This window comes from Boleophthalmus pectinirostris, unplaced genomic scaffold (assembly GCF_026225935.1).
Source record: "Boleophthalmus pectinirostris isolate CB_2022bp ecotype Guang Dong unplaced genomic scaffold, ASM2622593v1 HiC_scaffold_17, whole genome shotgun sequence".
NCBI lineage: Eukaryota > Metazoa > Chordata > Actinopteri > Gobiiformes > Gobiidae > Boleophthalmus > Boleophthalmus pectinirostris.
In genome coordinates, this window is record NW_026571115.1 from 4432162 (window position 1) to 4450973 (window position 18812).

General features: G+C 42.4%; 1 protein-coding gene and 4 non-coding genes across 5 annotated transcripts; all 5 read right to left on the reverse strand.

Moving 5' to 3' along the window:
* Positions 1-2385: 2385 nt before the first annotated feature.
* Positions 2386-5586, reverse strand: LOC110170959 (uncharacterized). The gene is made up of 2 exons (XM_020936641.2): positions 5097-5586; positions 2386-3633 (listed from the first exon to the last, which is right to left on the reverse strand). The coding sequence occupies exons 1-2, from the start codon at positions 5580-5582 to the stop codon at positions 3475-3477; spliced, it is 645 nt and encodes a 214-aa protein (XP_020792300.1). The 5' UTR covers positions 5583-5586; the 3' UTR covers positions 2386-3474.
* An 11845-nt stretch (positions 5587-17431) lies between these two features.
* Positions 17432-17505, reverse strand: trnag-ucc (transfer RNA glycine (anticodon UCC)). The gene has a single exon. It is a non-coding gene; the product is annotated as a tRNA-Gly (tRNA).
* Positions 17506-17798: 293 nt separating this feature from the next.
* Positions 17799-17870, reverse strand: trnae-cuc (transfer RNA glutamic acid (anticodon CUC)). The gene has a single exon. It is a non-coding gene; the product is annotated as a tRNA-Glu (tRNA).
* Positions 17871-18276: 406 nt separating this feature from the next.
* Positions 18277-18358, reverse strand: trnas-aga (transfer RNA serine (anticodon AGA)). The gene has a single exon. It is a non-coding gene; the product is annotated as a tRNA-Ser (tRNA).
* Positions 18359-18473: 115 nt separating this feature from the next.
* trnas-uga (transfer RNA serine (anticodon UGA)) lies at positions 18474-18555 on the reverse strand. Its single transcript has one exon. It is a non-coding gene; the product is annotated as a tRNA-Ser (tRNA).
* Between the last annotated feature and the right edge of the window lie 257 nt (positions 18556-18812).

Sequence of the window (18812 nt, forward strand, 5' to 3'; positions counted from 1 at the left end):
CATCATTATTATTACCATCTGTACTACTAATCTGCATAAATAAATTCAACTTTACGACATATAAACTGTAAACACTCTAGAGCCACATCAGCCCGTTTGACATTATAATGTGTTTAATTCCGTTTTGTTCAACTCTCAGAGAAACAAAACTTAAAACTACATCGCTAATTTGCATAAACTAAGTGAAGATAAAACTACAGCTCTTGTGTCGCTGATGCAGTCAATTTCTGTCGGATTAAAAGACATGACTCAGTGGAATACAGGTTAGTGTGACCAGATTTACATAAAACCAGGACACCGTACGGGGGGAGGGGGGCGGGGCCTTGTCATCCATATTGTGCGACTCTCACCTGGCAAAACTTTTTCCCTCTGGACACCGAAACATATGTGCTGCTTTGTTCACTGTGCACATGGCCTCACACGCGTGGAATTTCTTGTACAAATCATCGTTAAATCCACATTTGTGCTTCGGTACGTTGCAGACTGACCCACTGTTTGTGTCTCGCTCCTTCTGATGCAGAGACACATGTACAGACCTGTTTAGTCACACTACACACAGCAACCTACATTCGGTTTGTCGATTAAAATTAATGTAATCGATGAAATTCTTAATGACCAATTATCGATTAATCGACTAATCATGCCCATCCCTAGTTCAGACCGTCATCATGTAAACGTAGCCTTAATCTCCACGGACACACCCCGCCAAAAAACTTGGAACTAGGAAATGACGCCCTATGTACAAAATTCCGAACTGTCCCTTTAATGCCAAACTGTGGAACACTTCAGATGCAGAAACAACATTTCCATGGAGACAAGCACATCAAGTCTAAGTCTAAATGAAATGCCAAGTAAATGTTTGAAACCTTCAGTAAACAAACTTAAACTTCTCTTTCTTACTTTGAATAAACAAATGGAATAAGATGCTTTTGCTTAACAGTGAATGAAGGAAGGTGTGTTGCCATGACACGAAAAATACAAACTCAGTTTCAAGGAATAGTCTCGATACTCGATACCGATCCAATACTTCATTCGATACATCATTCTAAAGACATTCAGGAAAGGTTCATTTCTGTCCTGTGAATCAAACTTCTTCAGTATCGATACCTGCGAAAAATTAGGATGGATTAGTGTCTGATTTTCTGACAGATTTTTATGATTCTATAATTTTCGTAAGATTTATTTGACACAACATACAATTTTTAAAAACTATTTATTGTTATTACTTGTGCTGCTGATGACCTGGACCTGAGTACAGTGTTTCTGTGTATTTTTTATACTGAAACAACAAATAAATTCAGATTTTGTTGCAAATATTAATAATAATTGTAGTTTTAGTTCAGACGTACAGTATTAATGACATCACGCTGGGAGAATTCTATCCAAACGTTCCGCACGATTTACACAAGGAATGCAATTTTTCTCAGACTTCAAACATGATTTCAATAAAAATAAATGTGTTTTCTTATATTTGTATTTGTCAGATAATAATTTCTGTGTACGTTAGAGGAGTGCAAATACCCAGTGTGATGTCACAATTTCCAACCAGAAAAGTAAAATTTTAAACCTAAAAAATTGCCAAATTGGGAAACAGATGTGAATGTTTTTTGGTAAATTCTTATAATAATAATCTGTTTTAATATAATGAGTAGTTCAAAATGTCATAGGCATTTGTACCAGAAAACACATAAAAAACAGTTCCATTGATTCTTGTTCACAATAATAATAATATTTAATAGTACTTTGTGTACAAAGTGCTTCAAATGGCCCAACCCTTCAGTGTTGAGCTGCGGACTACAAGCGTGTACTTTGCTTATAGCTCCCAGTTTTCATATTTCAATACATCAACTGTGCAGTAAAGAAAGTAAAAAAACACATCCCTGAAAAGAAAGTCACAGTACATTTGATAACATAGTAGTAATAGTAGTAGTAGCTGCAGCAGTAGTAGTAGTAGCATTAGTAGTAGTAGTAGTTGTAGTAGTAGGAGCAGCAGCAGCAACAGTAGTAATAGTAGCAGTAGCAGTAGTAGCAGCAGTCATAGTAGTAGTAGTAGTAGTAGTAATTGTAGTCCTTGGTGGTAATGTAATTCTTTGTAGTAGGCTAAGTATTAGTAGTAGAAGTAGTAGTAGTAGTAGCAGTAGTAGTAGTAGTGGTAGTAGCAGTAGTAATAGTAGTAGGAATAGTAGTAGTTGTAGTCCTTTGTAGTAATGTAATTCTTTGCAGTATTAGTAGTAGTAGTACAAGTGGTAGTAGTAGCAGTAGTACTAGTGGTAGTGGTAGTAGTAGTAGTACTAGTGGTAGTACTAGTAGTAGCAGTAGTAGTAGTAGTTGTAGTACTAGTGGTAGTAGTAGTAGTAGTAGCAGCAGTAGCAGTAGTTGTAGTCCTTTGTAGTAATGTAATTCTTTGTAGTAGGTTTAGTATTAGAAGTTAGTATTAGAAGTAGAAGAAGTAGTATTAGCAATAGTAGCAACAATAGCAGCAGCAGCAGTAGTAATATTAGTACTAGTAGTAGCAGTAGTAATAGTAGAAGTAGTGGTAGTAGTAGTAGTAATTGTAGTTCTTGTTGGTAATGTATCTTTGTAGTAGGCTAAGTATTAGTAGTAGTAGTAGTAGTGGTGGTAGTACTGGTAGTAGCACTAGCAGTAGCAGTAGTAGTAGTAGTACTAGCAGTAGTAGTAGTAGTTGTAGTAGTAGTAGTAATAGTAGTAGTAATACTACTATTAGTGGTAGTACTAGTGGTAGTACTAGTAGTAGCAGTAGTAGTAGTAGAAGTAGTGGTAGTGGTAGTAGTATTAGTAGTAGTAGTATTTGTAGTAATGTAATTCTTTGTAGTAGGTTTAGTATTAGAAGTAGAAGTACTAGTAGTAGTAACAGTAGCAGCAATAGTAGTAGTAGTAGTAATTGTAGTCCTTGGTAGTAATGCAATTCTTTGTAGTAGGGCTAAGTATTATTATTAGTAGTAGTAGCAGAAGTAGCAGTAGTAGTAGTAGTAGTAGTAGTAGTAGTAGCAGCAGCAGCAGCAGCAGCAAAAACAGTAGTAATAACAACAGTAGTAGTAGTATTTGTAGTATTTGTAGTATTTGTAGATGTAACAGTGTTTGTGTGGGTGATGGTTTAGTCCTGGTGAGCTGCACTTCATGTTATTTTGGTGCTCTTTGGCACGACACTCGTCCAGTATCAGAACATACAGGTGCATTCATGTGTATGGATGTCTATGGCCGTATCTGTAGCCTCATATAAACATTCTTTAGAGTAACACACAGTCATGCTGTTCGTCTATCTACATGTTTACATTTTTGGGTCGCGTTTTTCCTTCCCAAACTCCGTGTTTAAAGTGTAAAGTGCACGTTTGCGCCGTGAGCCGCGTTCGTCCGGCCGTGTTTTGTTTTCCCCTTCAGTCCTCCTCGCGACGGCTCATGTTACACGCCAGTATTTCACCAGCTTTGTGCGCCTTTGTACCGCTCTGGCGTGGCTCAAAACGCTACGTCTCCCATCCGGTCCTCCGTCGCGTCCTCCGCCACGTCCCCGCCGCCGTCTCTGGCTTCCTCCGGTGCGCACGCGTCCTCTCCCTTCACGTCCACGCTCTCCTCCGCGCCGTCCTCCTCCGGCGTGTCCACGTTTTGTTCGCGGCACTGTAAACACGGATGCCCATTAAAACAGCCTGGGTTAAAGTCACGGTTTGAGAAAAGTTTAGTTAAAATCAGAACCAAACCCGAATTTTACGCACACTCAAACTTTACGCAGCTCAAATGATGTCGCCTTTTTGGTCCTAGTTTTAGCCCAAATGAAAACTTGGTACGCTCCTGTTCTAGTCCTCTTCTAGACCTGGTTTAGTCCTGGTTTAGTTCCAATTTAGAAGCGTGGACGCGCCCTAAAACCGCGTAACAAAACCTTGGACACGCTCTTAACCAGGGTGCCATGGCGTCGCCTAATCATCGTAAAGAACAGGAGATTAAACGGCTTTGCAACAAGTCTGAGGTAATATTGTGAAACGTTAGTCTCGTGGGAGTCGAATTACATAAATCGGCTCTAAAAAAAAACAACAAACTACAAATAATCTTCATCCATCCGTTAAATCGCGTTTATTTCTGTACACGAGTTATAATTAGACATGAAAAGCGAGGACATGTTTATCGGATATTCAGGATCAAAACAGAACTGAACCAGGACTAACACTGGCCTAAACACCAGGACCGGGACTAAACCAGAACTGAACCAGGACTAACACTGGCCCAAACACCAGGACCAGGACTAAACCAGAACTGAACCAGGACTAAAACTGGCCTAAACATCAGAACCAGGACTAAACCAGAACTGAACCAGGTCTAAAACTGGCCTAAACACAGGACCGGGACTAAACCAGAACTGAACCAAGACTAAAACCGGCCTAAACACAGGACCGGGACTACACCAGAACTGAACCAGGACTAACACTGGCCCAAACACCAGGACCAGGACTAAACCAGAACTGAACCAGGACTAAAACTGGCCTAAACACGGGACCGGGACTAAACCAGAACTGAACCAGGACTAAAACTGGCCTAAACATCAGGACCGGGACTAAACCAGAACTGAACCAAGACTAAAACTGGCCTAAACATCAGAACCGGGACTAAACCAGAACTGAACCGGGACTAAAACTGGCCTAAACACCAGGACCGGGACTAAACCAGAACTGAACCAGGACTAAAACTGGCCTAAACACCAGGACCGGGACTAAACCAGAACTGAACCAAGACTAAAACTGGCCTAAACATCAGAACCAGGACTAAACCAGAACTGAACCAGGTCTAAAACTGGCCTAAATAACAGGACCAGGACTAAACCAGAACTGAACCAGGACTAACTTGGAACGGAACGGAAGTGTAATTGAAACAAACCTGACGAATTGTTTCTATTTATTTTGAATTTACATATTTTTGGTCTTTGTTTTTATTGGGATTTGTGAGCCAGTGTCCAAATAATTCCCTTTATCGATCCAAAAAGTTTGTCCAAGTCTCATCTAGGAATCTTAGTAAACAAATAGTCTATAAAAGTATAATTACTACGCAAATAAGTACAAATATTCTTAATCCATGTCACGTTTTTCCTGTACCTTCACGTCATCGTCCTCGTCGATCTTCTTCTTCGTCTCCTCCGCCTCTTCATCCTCCTCGTAACCTTTGTTGACGTACGCCGTGGATTTGCCCCACGTGACCCGCCCGGGTTTGAGGTCCGGCGTGCCGGGCGGACTCGTCTCGTCCTCGGTCACGTACTTGCCCTTCACGGTCTCGGTCAGCTTCTCGCTCAGCCGCCGCGAGAATTTACGCGCGATCTCCACGATGCTGTTCCCGTGCTTCACCGACGCCGTGAGCGGGTCGTACGGCGGCGGGATGTTGCCCAGGTACCACAGCAACCACAGGCCGATGCTGAAGAATAAAATGATCGATCCGGTGTAGATGAGGAAGTCTCCGTAGAAGCGTCCGTCGATGCGTAAATTGGCGAAAATTCCCAGAAAGAGTAAAATAATCCCGAGTACGTCGAAGAGCACGGCGAGGAGGAAGAAGGGCACGCACGCCCCGATGGCTCTCCTCACGTCCATGCTGGAGGTCTGGAGCCGTGTGGCGGAGCGCGCGAGGGATGCTCATTACCTGATACCTGGGGAGAGCGCAGGCCACGCCCACCGCCCCACAACACCGGGAGAACGAGGCGAGAGCGCGCGCGCGCCGCGGCGGGAGGGAGCGATTAGGGCGGTTTAAAGAGCGGCGCGCGGGGAGAGGGGAGGAGGAGGGAGGAGAGGGGAGAGGGGGAGGAGAGGGGAGAGGGGGAGGAGGAGGGGGGTGGCGATAGAGAGAACAGAGAGAGAGAGAGAGAGGCGGAGAGGAGGGAGGAGAAGGAGAGGGGAGGAGAAGAGGGGGAGGAGAGGGGGAGGATAGGAGGACAGAGGAGAGGAGGAGGAGGAGAACAGGGGAGAAGAGGGGAGGAGAGGAGGAGAGGCGGAGGAGAAGAGGGGAGGAGAGGGGGAGGAGAGGAGAGGAGGGAGGAGGAGGGAGGAGGAGAGGAGGAAGAGGAGAGGAGGGGAGAGAAGAGGGGAGAAGAGGAGGAGAGGAGGGGAGGAGGAAGAGGAGGAGAGAGGAGGAGGGAGGAGAGGAGAGGAGAGGAGGAGGAGAGGGAGGAGGAGAGGAGGGAGGAGAGGGAGAAAACAACAGAGAGGTAAAGACACATAGAGAAAGAGCAGGAAGGATACAGAGAGAGAGAGAGAGAGAGAGAAGGTAGTTGTACAAAGAGAGAAAGAGAGAGAGGAGAGAGGGGATGGAGAGAGAAAGAAGAGAGAGAGAAAACAAAGGAGAGAAAGGATACATTGAGAAAGAGGAGGAAAGAGAGCAAGAGAGGAGGGTGATGGAAGGAGAAGGGGATATAGAGAAAGAAGAGAGAGAGAGAGAGAGGCAAAAGAACAGAGAGGAAAGGAGAAGAGGGGAGAGGAGGAGAGGGGGAGGGAGAGGAAGAGGAAAGGGAGGAGAGGAAGAGGAGAGGAAGAAGGGAGGAGGAGGAAAGGGAAGAGAGGAAGAATAGAGGATGAAGAGATGAGAAGGGAGAGAGGAGAGGAGAGGAGGAGGAAAGGGAGGAGAGGAAGAGGAGAGGAGGGGAAGAAAGGGGAGGGGGTAGCGATAGAGAAAATAAGAGAGAGAGGGGGGGAGAGAGAGGAAGGGGAAAAGAACAGAGAGGAAAGGAGGGGGGAGGGGGAAGAGAGGAAAGAGGAGAGGAGGAGGAAAGAGGAGTGGAGGAGGAGGGGAGGGAGGAGAAGGGAAGAGAGGGAGGGAGGGGGAAAACAACAGAGAGGAAAGAGGAGGAGGAGAGGGGAGGAGAGAGGAGAAGGGGAGGGAGAGAGGGGGAAGGAGAGAGGAGGAGGAAGAGAGGGGAGGAGAGGAGAAGGAGGGGGTGGCGATAGAGAAAGAAGAAAGAGAGGGGGAAAACAACAGAGAGGTAAGGAGACAGGGGAGAGGAAGAGGAGAGGAGGGAAGGAGAGAGAAGGAGGAGCTTTAAAACCACCTGTCATTGAATAAATGTAAAGTAGAGCTCTTTAATGTCACACTGTGGAACATTCCAGACAAAGCAATGACATCTCCATAGAAACAAGCAGGTGATAGAACTTCAACCAAAAAGTTTCTTAGTGCACCTTGAAAGTTCAGACCTGTAAAGTGACCAGCAGCAGAGGGGGAGTTATTGAGGTGAGAGCTTCTATAACCCAAGGGACGGAAGGTTCTAGATCAGGGGTCTCCAACCTGGAGCTTAGGAGCCACCAGAAGCTCTCCACCCCCTTGTGGCTCACCAAGAGATGACTGAATAACACGTATTGTCCTGAATAACTCACATTTGATGAATTAAATACCTATTAGAGGCCCAGAGGAAGACCCAGGACACGCTGGAGGGACGATGTCTCTGGGCTGGCCTGGGAACACCTCGGGGTCCCCCTGGAGGAGCTGGAGAAAGAGTCCGGGGTGAAGGACGTCTGGAAGTCCCTGTTTAGACTGCTGCTCCCATGACCCGGCTCCAGATAAGTGGAAGAAAATCAATGGATGAATGGATGGAATAAACTGCCTATTATTTATTGTAAATCTATCATTATGACTGACTTTAAACTTCATAAATAAATAACAGTTTATGTTTTATCTAACTGTACCTTGCCATGGCTCTTATGCATACTTTATTTTGTGAGATTGCTAAAATTAGGCTACGTTCAGACTGCAGGGCTTAACGCTCAATTCAGATTTTTTTTTGTGAAATCCGATGTTTTTGCGAGGTCGTTCACATTTCCAATTAAATGTGACTTGTATGTGACTCCAGTGTGAACATTAAATGGCCCAAAAGTGTCCCACATGTGACACTGGAGACACGATGACGTCAACCACAGTGAGCGTCTCTGTGTTTACGGAAGTTGTCCAAACATGGACGCAGCATTGAGCACCTGGAGATTTTAAAGTTCCTCTCGTACCGGAGCCAGAACATGAACAACTTACTTGTTTTAAGGAGGAGATTGAGAAGGAGAAGGACGAGGTTTTTGGTCGTGGTGTTTTGTGGGACAGCAGCAGCGACGTCCGTTGAAAGGAACGTGTGGATGTGGAGACGGAGCCAAGAGTGGTGAGTGGTGATGTGCTTCACTTCAGTGACACGGAGTTCATTAACAATTTTCTACCTTCAGCGCAGAATAGTGACGTTTGTGTCTTGTTCATAACGTGTAGGTGGATGAATGCACTTTGACCATTCAGACTGAAGTCACATGTCAAAAGATCAGATATGTATCAGTTTCAGGAGCACATATCCAAGTGTCCTGGGTCACATTTGAAAAAATCAGATCTGTGTGGTTCAGACTGACATTAAAAGATCAGATACAGGAACATAGAGGCCAAAAAATCTGATTTGGGTCACTTCAGGCTGCAGTCTGAACGCAGCCAAAGTCACTGTAACGACAATTTTAGTCCTAACCTTTTGTCGTCTCTGGGTGCAGGGGATCCAGGCCTAACGCGCTACCCGATTGGCAGATTGGATCGTAAAGCAGAAAGGAGTAGGAAGTAGAATGGATAAAAGATGTTCGATAATATTACAGAGTTGAGTAGTGAAAACTAGACCACCGGACGTAAAGAGAGCGGTAAAAACCGTGTGACCTCCTGTCACCCATACACCCAGTGCACTGGCACCTGTGCATTTATATAGGGCTTGACTCCACCCTGCCCCCTTGTGGCCAAGCCGAATATAGGTCACCCTGTGCCCAGACAAACAGTGACCCAAACTAACCCCAGCCTAAATGAAAGAAAAATGGCTCCTACAGTCACTTTCTCTAAACTTACCCATAAAATACGTCCGCTCCTCATTATTTGTAAAACTGTGCGTCACAATCTTTCCATTGCACGTGTTTGGAGTTGTGTTTTTTCCGGAAGCTACAATCGTCACTACTTCGATAAACATGAAAACGTGTCCTTGAATCCTATTGGTCAGTCTAGTGTGGGTCGTAGTGGCCTCACCTTTCGCAGCCTCTGTTTGCATGTGAAAAACCGAGCCGTTTCTAATGTTCATCAAATCTCGTCTTTAGTGAAACAGCGGAGGAGTCAAAACACATCATGACATCACGAGGTGGAGGACTTGGAGCTTTGGAGATACAGACAGACTAATAAGAGTAATAATAAAGAGTTCATCAAACATGCGTGAAACAAAACACAACTCCAGGTCTGTTTTTTTTTTTTTCTTCCAAACTTGATTTAATAACAAAATACAAATATCAGCATTGTCAGGATAAAACATTTAAATAAAGACAAAAAGCTGAGTAAAACAGACACCCACACACACACACACAAAAAATAAATAAATAAATAAAACACTACCAGGACACCTACTCACAATAAACATGTACCAGATTGAAAAAAGAGAGTGAAAAACATCATTCCAGAACAGAGGGAAAATGAACAGACTCAACAAAGTGAAAAAAATCCTCGATATTTTAAACATATCGAGATTTTTAAAACTCGATATGGATTTTGACATTTCGTATACATCGATGTAATGCTTATATTCAATTCTGATTTCACCACTTCGTTTGTTTGTCTTCTCTGTTCGCGCCCTCTTCTCCCTGATTTTGCTGCTCGTGTCTCAGTCACTCTTCACTATCGCTGTGAACGCTGAAAGTTGGTGCCAGTGAAAAACTTCTAGCGCCACAAAAATTTTCCACCATTTACAGACAAAACCATCAGCAGCGCTTCCTCATATTCCACTGAGTCGTGTCCTTTGGTCCGAAAGATGATGAATCACATCAGCGGCATGAGGAGTGCACTGTTTATGCAAATTAGCCAGGTGCTTTTAAGTTTTGTTTCTGTTTGTTTCTAAAGCATAAACAAGTCTGCGCAAAGCTGCATTAAACACATGATAATGTCAAACGGGCTGATGTGGCTCTAGAGTTGTTATGCTTTATAAGTTGTAAAGTTTAGTCATGTAAAGTTTATTTATGCAGAAGATTTTAATGAATAATCTGCTGCAGTGTCACTTGTACAATAGTGTTTGGAAATGTTGGGTTTGAGCTGCAGTGGATTGTGGGAAACCTCAGAGCTCCTTACTGCTGGAACATGGATCTGTTAAAATAATGAACCTCCCAATCTTCCTCTGCTGGAGGAGCTCATGGTTCTGGTTCTGGTTTGGATAACAGAGTTAATGCAAAGATGAGCTTGAGTTGAGTTGTTTTATTTATGAATGAAAAGAAGGACATATGTTTTATTTCTTTTATTTTACAGTTCAATTATTATTTATGTAATTAGGGATTTTTGTCATCTTAACCCTCTCAGGCTCAATTTAAAGTTTAGTAACAGGAAAAAATCAGATATTTGGGGAAATTGATCATATGGGGCAGTAATATACAATCCTGAGGTTTTTTTTGAGAGACCTTCACATCCAGTGTGTCTGGGATGTTGCAGATTTGCAGCATTGGTCCGGTGTGGTAAATTAACACTGAAGACTGAAAATGATATGAACGTTAACTTTATGTGTAAATCACTTTTCATAACAATGAAAACATAAAGCTCAGTGTAACAGCTTTACAGTGGCAGAACAACAGCACTTTTTCGTGTGGTTCTCCAAGAAACAATTTTAATCCTTTGTAAACAACAAAAGTACTTTGCACTTCTGGCAGGTCGTTTGTGTGTAGTCGTTCTTACACAGTCTGCATCGTCCACGTTTATCAGCATGGATGGGAGAAAAGGCTCCTGAGTAAAAAAGCTCATAAAATATGGATGTGGAGTAAGTAGGTAATTGGAATTTAGCTGTTGCAAATCTGCAACGCCTGCCTGGAGAGGGTTAAATGTTTCTATATGAACTGCCGACTTCAATAAAAAAAAAAAAAAAGACCTTGTGGAATTTGGCAGATTTGTTTTTGCAGTTTTCAGTTTTAGAGGGTTATTTTTTCCTGTACACATATCGAGATATATATCGTATATCAAGATATAGCAAAATATATCGAGATATATTTTTTGATCCATGTCGCCCAGCCCTACCCAAGAGTACATCTTACTTTTTCCATGTTCACAAAATACAGAATGTCTCTAATCCAAGAATGGACTGTGGGTGGAGCAGGAGACGTCCATTTTTTCATCGCTGCAAACCCACGATGATGAGTGGGTGTTCAGGTTAAACATGTGGATCTCATGGATTTGACTGGTAAATGTTGTATTAAAAGTGAATGGTTTGCATGAGAGGAAGGCTGAGTTCAGACTGGGCCAAAGCCTGAGGGACATTTGAATAGACAGAAATAAGTAAGGGATCATTATTTGTTAATTAAAGATGCATTGCGTCACTTTTCTTGGAGAGAGTTTGCCACATGCTAGTCTCCAGGTAGATGTACGGAAATGTTCTGCCTGGAATTTTCACATTCACTGGTATTTTCTTTTCTCTTCTCATGTGTCTTATACAGTGTTAGGGAGTAACAGATTACATGTACCAGAGTTATGTAATCAGAGTACAAATTATGAGTAACTGTATTCGGTTACAGTTACTGTTTCATTGAGTGGTAATTGGATTACAGTTACTTTGTTGAAATAAATGGATTACACAGAGGGATTTTCCTGTTTTCACATTTTGGGCTACTCCCTTTTTTTGTTTTTGTTTTTTTTTGTTTGGTAATTCCACTCATTGCTGGACACTAAAGCAGGTCTAAACCAGGTCTAAACTAGGACTAAACCAGGTCTAAACCCAGGTCTAAACTTGGTCTAAAACCAGGTCTAAACCCAGGTCCAAACCAGGTCTAAACCAGGTCTAAAACCAGGTCTAAACTAGGTCTAAACTAGGACTAAACTTGGTCTAAACCAGGTCTAAAACCAGGTCTAAATTAGGACTTAGCCAGGACTAAACCAGGACTAAACTAGGACTAAAACCAGCACTAAAACCAGGTCTAAAACCAGGTCTAAACCCCGGTCCAAACCAGGTCTAAAACCAGGTCTAAATTAGGACTAAACCAGGTCTAAACTGTCTCAAACAGGATTTAACAGGACTAAATCCTGCTGCGTGGACTGTATTTCCTCATCTTCTATCAATAACATTTTTAATTTGGTTCAGTAAAATCTGGGCTTTTTATTTTCTTTTATCAGACAAAACTTCTTATGTTACAATTTCCTCGTCTTTGCTTCTCTACAGCAAATCAAGTAATCCAAAGTATTCAGATTACTTTACCCACCTTAAATAACTTAAAGGATTCTTTTACAAACTACATTTTGAGGTCTGTAATCTGTAATCTGTAGGGGAATACATTTTAAAAGTAACCTTCCCAACACTGGTTTTATATGTGTGTAATCCCTCAGTGGTCCGTGTGTGTGTACTAGTCTGTGCTTTATACCTGTTCAAGATCATTCTAGAAACACTCAGGAAAGGTTCTGCTCTGTCCTGTCAATGGGACTTTTTTAGTATCAATACACAGAACAAAAACGTCAGTGTATAAAATGGTTGTTCTTGTTAGATTATAGTAGTCATAGTCATATTACTGTAAATAACATTATGATATACTGAAGACACTTTCCTGAGATTTATTCTGTTCATATGCTGCACTGTTACTTTTATTGTACATAATCCTTTTTTTGGTATTTTATATTTTTGCTCCACCGAAACAGTGTGTTACATTAGAGTCTGTTTTTAAGTCTATTTTAAAATTATTTTTAAGTCATTATCTATTATCCTGTTTTATTGCGTGTTACCATTTTCCTGCTGTTCTTGAATTGTGCGTTGCAACACTGGAATTTCCCCACTGTGGGACTAATAAAGGCTTATCTTATCTTATCATTAGTTGTTGTTCATTGTCATACCCCTTTTTCACCACAAGATAGTGTGACCATATTTCCATTTGTGAAAACCCAGACACCTTACCGGGGGTGGGAGGTGGGGCCTCGACATTGAGCTACAGTCGTCCCTCGCTATATCGTGGTTCACCTTTCGCGATCTTGCCGTTTTGCGGATTTTTTTATTTTTATTTTTTTTAACATACGGGTGGGTCAGGACTAAACCAGGTCTAATCTTGGACTTAAGAGAGAGAACGGTGAGAAGTTTGTCCGCAAAGCGCGATCGGGCAATTGCCGAGTTTACCTCCATGAGGTGTGTAGCTCCGTCAATCCTTTCTCCTGCAATCACCTCCGAGCCCGTCCCAACACTGAGTCCTGTTTCAGTTCTGGTTTACTCCTGTTTTTGTCCTGGTTCAGTCCTGTTTTAGTCCTAGTTCAGTCCTGGTTTAATCCTCCTCTTCAGTCCTGGAATCAGTCCTAGGTTAGTCCTGGGTTAGTCCTGGTTTAGTCTTAGTTCAGTCCATGGTATAGGCAGCGCGAAAGTTTGATATAATCATGGGTTAACGGGCGGGTGCAGTGTTGTACTGGGGGTCTCCAAAAATGGAGCCGTGCAGGACTCTGCGCTGTAGGCTCCATTACAGAATACACAAATCTTTGGTTCGTTACATAAAGAAGGAGGAAAATAACAAAAGGACGACAGCAACGATAAGGTTTAAGAAGGGTTGCACCTGTCCTGTGTGAGAAACGTGTATAAAGTTTGTGCTGAGGGGTTTTACAGCCTTAAAACAGATATAATAATTGTAAAATATAAAGTTGAATACTTCGCAGATTTCACCTATCGCAGGTTATTTTTAGAACGTAACCCCCGCGATAAACGAGGGACACTGTACTCTCACCTCACAACCTGTGCACATGACCTCCCACTTGTCCCGACCAGGACGGAAAACGGAGAATTTCTTGTACAAGTCATTGTTAAATGTGCATTTGTGCTTTGGCATGTTTCAGACTGACCGACTGTTTGTGTCTCGCTCCTTCTGAGTCACAGACGCTACGAGAGATGCTCAGTTTAATGCCCCCAATGAACGGTAATGAAAACCCGGACATTTGCATCGAAACAAACAAACACAAAACAAAAACAAACACACACCTTCATCATCGTCATTAACCTGAGAACGCGCGGACCACGTTTCCTTCCGTAGTTACTGCGCGGACACCGACGTGCTCCCGTGAGCCTCGTACTTTTTCTCGCGTACGCTGCGTAAACCACGCTTCCTTCTGTGCGCCTCTAAACCAGAACTAACACCAAGACTAAAACTGGGACTAACCCAGGTCTAACCCAGGACTAAACCAGGACTAAACCAGGACCAAACCAGGACTAAACCAGGACTAAACCAGGACTAAAACCAGGACTAACCCAGTCCAGGACTAAACCAGGACTAAACCAGGACTAAACCAGGACCAAACCAGGACTAAACCAGGACTAAACCAGGACTAAAACCAGGACTAACCCATTCCAGGACTAAACTAGGACTAAAGTAGGACTAAAGCAGGTCTAATCCAGGACTAAAACAAGGACTAAAACCAGTGATCTCATATATAAAGCATTTCTCTATCAATAATATTTTTCAATATGGTGAAGGAAAGACTGGACTTTTTATTGTCTTTAAGTAGACAAAAGTTATTATGTTCAGATTTCCTCGTCTTTGCTACTTTACAGCAAACAGTTTCTTATTCATGGAGACTTGGGCTCAACAGCCAAATTGGAGAGATTTGTTAAACAATAAATGACTTTATAAAGTCACTTTTTTGTTCTATATCAGTCTTTTGATCTGCCACAATAATGTAATAATGAATTTAAATGAAAATACCTCAAATTGAAGGCTTTTCTCAGCAATTTTTAGGTGAGATTAAAAAAAGAGATTAATTAGATTAATTAATTACAGATCATAATTAATTAATCTCTCAATTTTTTTTATCGCATGACAGCACTAATTACAACTGTACCGACCATACTGGCCCCTATCGGTCACTTTGTAATCTGCAGTATGATGTAAATAATCACAAGTTCATCTGTTATGTGACAACTATATCAAGTAATAAAGTATCGTGCGTATATTAAATACTGAAATCATATATCTGTTTGAATATTACACATTGAGTTTTGCTTAACCATTGAAATCTGATATATATGTTTAAAGGTTCCACTGTGTGAAAACATATATGTTTTTAAGGTATTCCCTTTGCAGAGATGAAGGTTGTGTACTTTTAAGGACATTTTTTAAAGAGCAACTGTGGTGGAGTCGTTTTGGCTGGCACCAAGCCTATATAGACTTGGCTGTAATTTAAACATGGCTGTCATCCCCTCATGGTAAAGGAAAATGGAGATGCTTCAGGGAGGATCCAAGGCGTGAACCTGCTCAACATATCATTTGCATATTCATGCATTCTGAATAGGGAATAAAGTTTTGTGATTTTAATCGATCGATTCAAGTTGTTATTTTTACATGTTAACATACGTAACCACCATTTAGATTTATTATGAATATATTATTTGTATTTGTTTATTCTTTCTTTTATAGAGAACCACACATGTCCTTATTCACTCAGACATTAAAGAAACGTTCTACTTTTACCTGGATGTGGACTCCCTCCTTCTTCTAACTCACCTGCACTTCTACTTTTGCTGTCCTGACCCGACACCCTGTAGTGATTACTAGCCTGCACTTTACACATATTACAGTCCTCATTACAGTAGGTTAAGATTTCAGGGTAAAATATTTCAGAGTTCTTTTTATCACAAAAAAAGTGTTATTTTACCTATTTGGGTTGGAGTTGGAGTTAGTTTCCAGAGTTGATATGGTTGAAGTTAATGCAACTGCCCCCACCACTTGGCTCCTCCCACCCACCACTTCAAACTCCCGCGAGAGAAGACCAGTTTGACCAGATTTGTACATAATTTCATCTTAAATTAACTCAAATAGTGTTATCTGATTACTCTCAAAACGTGAACTATAACGTTTGATTTCAGTTTTTAACAGGAACTTTGGTGCAGAACATTTTCCAAAAATGTTAAATTACTGTATTTCTTGGACTATAAGTCGCTCTGGAGTATAAGTCGCACCAGCCAAAAAAATGCATAATGAAGAAGAAAAAGTAGTAGTAGTTAATATGATTAAGTGAGATTGAGGAGCAGGACCACACCTCAGCCGCTCTCTCCTCTCACCAGCGAACCACAACTCACCTCGCCCACGCCTCGAATTTCCCAGAAGCCTGTATGTAGCAGCCTTTCCCATCATCCCAGTTTGTCTCGGCGAACTTGACCCCACCCTCCCACCCACCATTTTGTTCGTCTTTCAGTCATAAGACGCCTACGAGGGGGGTCCCGTTCAGGCTGGGCCAATTGTAGATTGAGACGGAGCCCCCACCCAGAGTCTCAACCCAGCCATCTCTGTCCCGCTTCGTACATTATCAATCAACCTCTTTGCACTATGTCATTGTTGGTGTGGTCCAAGCTAGTGAAAACATATACTGGACTAGTTGCACCTTTTGAGGGAAATTTATTTGTTAAAATCAGAGACCAGAAACTGACATTTGATCTTGAAAGTCAAGTTCTAGTAATAACAATAGAACAGAACAACAGACTGTTAATGTCACATATGAACCTATACATCCCTCATGGTTGGCCAACCCCTTTTTTTTTTTTTTTTTTTTTTTGTTTGTTGTTGTTTTGGGTTTGTTCATTGTCTTTTTCCAATAGTCATCTGATGTTGTCATGTGATTGATAATTAATTGTATTTAATGGTACCTGTGTGTCCTGTTTTACCACTTTGCCTTATGAAGACCATCCTGCTGGTCAAAACGCGTTGGTGTCCCTTCATGCAATAAAGTATATCTGTATATGTAACTGTTTCTTCTATTTTGTTGACTTTTATGTGAAGCACTTTGGTCAGCTGAAGTTGTTTTAAATGTGTTATAGAAACTAACTTAAACTGAATTGAATGAAGGACTTTTAATATATTCAGTCGAGTGCCTCGGGTTTGTACCATATTTTCCAGGCTTTTAGATGTGCTCTTAAGCCTCCAACCCCATCAAAAAACGATTGCGCGCCACACAATCCAGAGCGCCCCATACATGAATCCACTTGGGTGTCCCAGCACGACTTCAGTAAACTACAAAGCCGCACCACCCACAGAACACACAAACACACACAGAGCAGACAGAGACCACACAGCGAAACACACCCACAGACACACTCATCACTCCACACCGACGAGGAACGGAACGGAGGAACGAACCGAAAAAGCGAGTGCAATGTGCCACTTCTAGACACGACTGAACAACTGAGTCACTGCGAACACACCGACAATCCGTTGGTCCCAGACACACCCTCCCTACACGCCACAACTGAACAAAGCGATTCTATATTTATAACAAGTGAACAAGAACAGTTGGAAATATTCACTGGATGTAGGTAATAACAAACCATGGAGCTAGGAATGAAGTCTTCTAGCATGACAATATACTTCTCAATTGCTTCGTAAATGATTACAAACATGAAACATTGATAAAGTCAGACTTTTCTGATACATGAACAGACTACTGCTACTTTTCAAAGAAACCCAGGTCACCATGATTCACAACCAAAGATTGCGATGGCCGGGAATCGAACCCGGGTCAACTGCTTGGAAGGCAGCTATGCTAGCCACTATACCACCCCATCGCGAGTTGAACAGCTTGTCACACAGTGGCATCACGTTCCATTCACGCTGACACCACAGTCTCCTCAAAGGGCCTCAAAGGCTGCTATGCTATCCACTATGCCACCATCACAAGGTGGAGGTGACATCACACAGTGACATCACAGTGTCCTCTCATAGTGGTATCGCAAGTCAGTGAAATGATATGGTGACTCCCTACAGACAAAAGCATATCAAAATCACAGATAGCTAGCAGTAGTAAGACAGAGAATGACTGAGTGCATATAAGCCACTACTGTTGATCCCAAAAGCTAGGAATTCCCATACCGGGAGTTGAACCCGGGCCGCCTGGGTGAGAACCAGGAATCCTAACCGCTAGACCATATGGGAAATTCTGGCTTTGACCTATTGGTCTCTTTACTAACAAAGTACAGAGACGATGCGTACTATGTTGAGGGGAACTGTGGCGCTCATCTCTGTTTCGACTGTCCCAAGCAAATAATTAGAGAACACCGTTTGGGTTTTGTCACTAGTTGCTTTCATATGCTTAGCAGCAAATCCTATGAAAAAGTCAACAAGCAAAGCATATAGCCAGTATCACGGTAACCTCCCAGAAACCACGTGAAATGACCTCACATTGAGCTCTCTGATGCCAAACTAAGACAAGGTAGGCTTTGCAGCATCCTGCCCTGACGTAGGCTTTTCAGCAGCCGCCCTGGATAAGCTCCATTGAGACACTGTCTCAAAAACTGGAAATGACTCTCCCTGTCGACCTGTGTTTGAATTCACTGCTTTTCGTTGTTAGCAGGATTTGAACCTGCGTGGGGAAACCCCAATGGATTTCTAGTCCATCGCCTTAACCACTCAGCCACAACAACACACAATGTGATTACTGTCAAAAAAAAAACAAAACAAAACAACAAAACCCCCAGAAACAAGATCTTAAAGGCAACATCGTTTGCGCCACATTCCCCAAACTCGAGCTGGACATGCCGTTGTTGGCAGGATTCGAACCTGCGCGGGCAGACCCCAACGGATTTCAAATCCGTCGCCTTAACCTCTCGGCCACAACAACAATGCAATCAACCAGAATGGAGACAATGCACTCGACACCGAAGGGATCTGACAACCCTGTGGCATAGTGACAACACAGCTACATCAGAGACGTCTGTGTCTTCACATATGGATGTTCCACTGGAATGAAATGTGATGTCACTGGCACTACAGCAGCTTGTCTTAGACTTGCGTCTCGTCTGACTCCAGATCAGAAGGTTCGTCAGGGTCATTAGATTTTTTGATTACTTTGTAAATGTTGTGCAGCGAAACAGCAGA